The 3099-nt window shown below is 41.2% G+C and overlaps 1 protein-coding gene across 1 annotated transcript; it reads right to left on the bottom strand.

The window, feature by feature from the left end:
- Nucleotides 1–2: 2 nt before the first annotated feature.
- On the bottom strand, nt 3–3079 carry OSTC (oligosaccharyltransferase complex subunit (non-catalytic)). The gene is made up of 3 exons (XM_010082344.1): nt 2965–3079; nt 1194–1391; nt 3–140 (listed from the first exon to the last, which is right to left on the bottom strand). Exons 1-3 carry the CDS (start codon nt 3012–3014, stop codon nt 122–124), a joined length of 267 nt encoding a protein of 88 aa, XP_010080646.1. The 5' UTR covers nt 3015–3079; the 3' UTR covers nt 3–121.
- Nucleotides 3080–3099: the final 20 nt, after the last annotated feature.

Consider the following 3099-nt stretch of genomic DNA (forward strand, 5'->3'; position numbering starts at 1 on the left):
CTCATGGCCAGGTCTCTTTCCTGTTGATGGTAATGATGGAATTTGTTTCTTGCTGCTGCTTCTTAACCGCTTCACGAAGAGGAGTAATTTCAGCTTAGGCTTGCATATATCACAAGAGGTACTAACCCATCAAGTAGCCCCTGCAGAGAAAAATTAAGTCAGGAAAAAAGTTAGCAAACACAGACAGCACTCCTCAAAAAAATCAAGAGATGTATAGTCTTAAAACAAAAACTTCAGGCTGACAGAAACCCTGTTGATCAAGGCTATTTAAAACAGTAAATCCTGTCCAAAGTACAAACTGGCCAGCTTAACCACATGCTTCTTCCTCAGCTGCTTTTCTTCAATGAACACTAACAATGGATTAGCCTGTTCTCAATCCGGCTTTGGTAATTTCTGGAATTTTTGAAGCCCAGGTTACACCCTATGAAAGGTCCTTTATTTGTGCCCTTTACATAAACTATCAGTGTTGAGATATTCAATATAACCTCACATTTTCTGGCACTCAACAGAACTCTGGTCTCTTTTGCTCTTCCATTTCTCCGAAGCCCTGTGCTATGAAACAATTTTTAAACTACACTGCAGAGGTTAAAAAAAAATATTTAAGAAAGGAGGAATGACTGTCATTGTTAAGTCAACACCTCATCAAGCTACTCCAGAAATTAACCACCAGCACCTCCAAACATCAGGTTTCAGCTATTCTAAATTAAATAGATGGACTGAGAAACAAAGAGGGGAAAAAAATGTAAAATCCTGCATTTGTACTCATTACTACTGCCATCAGTTCTCCTGCTTATGATCTCTCATGTACACTGTCAGTATAAAAAACTAATTCTTCAAGTTCTTTGACACCTGCTTTTTCCCCAAAAGCCCTACTTTGTAATTACTTTTACCTGACCAGTACGTACTTAGTCCACCTTAAAATTCAATGTAAGTCAGACTCACTAATCATATCTTCTGACATACCAGGAACTGTCACCCTTTTTTAACCACAGCACAATCTTACAACAGCTGGCCCCAAAAGCATCCCACCTCATTCACAGTAGCTTGTTCCAAAAGAGCATTGAAAAATGCAACTTAGAGCCAAGCTGCAGGTCTTCAGCATACCTCATTATATTTTCTGTTACTCTTAGATTTAAAATAGGCACATGAGCCACAAAAGAGAAGAAAAGCTGAAAGAGTATTCAATCACTTACGGTAATTTCATCCTCATGAAAACTCTGGCCATGAAGAAGCTCAAAAGCACACTGACAAATCCAATAAAGAGCAAAAGAAACCTATTCAGCTTGGGGATATTTGGTGCATTGGATCGATCCAGAATTATGAATCCTAGGCCACCCATTGTGAAGAGGAAGCTGGATGCGAGCCCTTCCATAATATATTGCCCATTTACTCTAAAAAAGAAAACAAAGCAGGGGAGAGGGAAGAAGAGTCAGAAAAAGATCAGTTTTAGATAAACTATTTACATCTCAAACCCCATCTATTCGACCTGCTTTAGCTGTACAAACACACAGGATGATTAACTTTAATGGTTGATTTTCTAACAAAAAGTTGGTACGGAAACTGATGTTATGCAATTACATTAAGGCTTTAATATGTAATATATCTCTGGGACTGGTAGTCTGCAAGGTGACCAGGCAAGCATACACATAATAGCATATACTAATGGCTACCACGCAAGCTCATCAGTTTTCAGAAATATCTACTTCAAAGTAGCACCTGGTTTCACAGACGACTCGAGGCATGGAACTGTGACCCCTGGGCCACTGAGCTTTCCAAGTCTCCTGTCCATCCTGATGTTTAGGCAGCAGTGGCTGAACCCTCATCTCAGTACACACCCCACTGAAAGCACTATGGCAGCACATGAAGCACATCTACTGGTTCCAGCACACAGTAGAAGCGGTTCCTGCCTGCAGTGTGTTTTGCTGCTGGCTCTTTGAGCCTGCATGTATCGACTGTGGGAACCCCGCTTGGGGCTCGGTCAGTCCACACTGGCGGATTTCCTTCTTACAAAGCTCAGACAGCGAGGGGAAGCAGAAATGCAGAAAGAATATTGCACCTGGATCACAAGTCTCCTGCTTCCTACAGTCACAGCAACACTAGAAATTTCATGAAAGTGGCATGGATAAAGCAAATATTGATGCTAATACAGAAATTAACATTAACCTTATTGTCTCATATTCTGAAAACAATTTCATCTTCATGTTGTTATCACTGAATTTTACTACAGTGCTATCACCTCCCTGCAGTAACCTGATTCACCTACCCCTCAGCAATTCAAGCCAGTCTGAGACACAGACCACATCTAGTCCAAGTCAAAATCTGCATGTCGCAGACCTCACAGATCTAAACAATTGTTTTTGCATCTAACAAAAACCATTACTTGTTTCCACACCAAAACAAAACCAAACAAAAAACCAAAACGAAACCTAAAAAAAAGTTACAGATGTAGATTTAACGCTCTTCAGACCAATTTGTGACTACACAATCTCTAGCTTATTTTCAGTAATAACAGCAAAACACTCAAATAAGACACTGTTGTTACACACTTCTAACTACTTTCCCCACGCTCATACACAAGTACCCAGTCACATTAGAGATTAAAAGGCCAGAACAAAAAGTTTCACAAACATTATGTATGCTGCTATGACCAAACGTGTCCACACCCACCATAAAACTCAACTTTAACAGCAAGGGATTGGAAGAGAGAGAAGTACTGCCAGCTCCAAACTTGTTTCTTACCAGATTTTTCATTTTTAAAAGCTTTGGAAGGACTAAGTTTTTCTCTTTCCATTGATTCCAATGTTTGCTTGTTTCTTCTAAATATTTACAAACCAAGGACAGATACAGAGCAGCTCCTGCTTTGCACAGAGCTCAAACCAAAGCAGACAGACAGCTCTGCAAGGCGGGTTTAGTCACTTTGTCCACTGGCAGCACCTCACTTGTAGGGCTGAGCCCTGCTCCTACCTGTATGCCAAGAAGGCCACCGGCCTCTGATGCCCGTGTTCGTCTGTCATCGACCCCACGCTGGGAGGTTCCACAATCACATCGTAGATAATCCCTGCGGGGAGAAAAGCAAGCATCACGCCAGACCCCGCCCCC

The sequence above is a fragment of the Pterocles gutturalis genome, unplaced genomic scaffold, assembly GCF_000699245.1.
Source record: "Pterocles gutturalis isolate BGI_N339 unplaced genomic scaffold, ASM69924v1 scaffold26454, whole genome shotgun sequence".
Classification (NCBI taxonomy): domain Eukaryota; kingdom Metazoa; phylum Chordata; class Aves; order Pterocliformes; family Pteroclidae; genus Pterocles; species Pterocles gutturalis.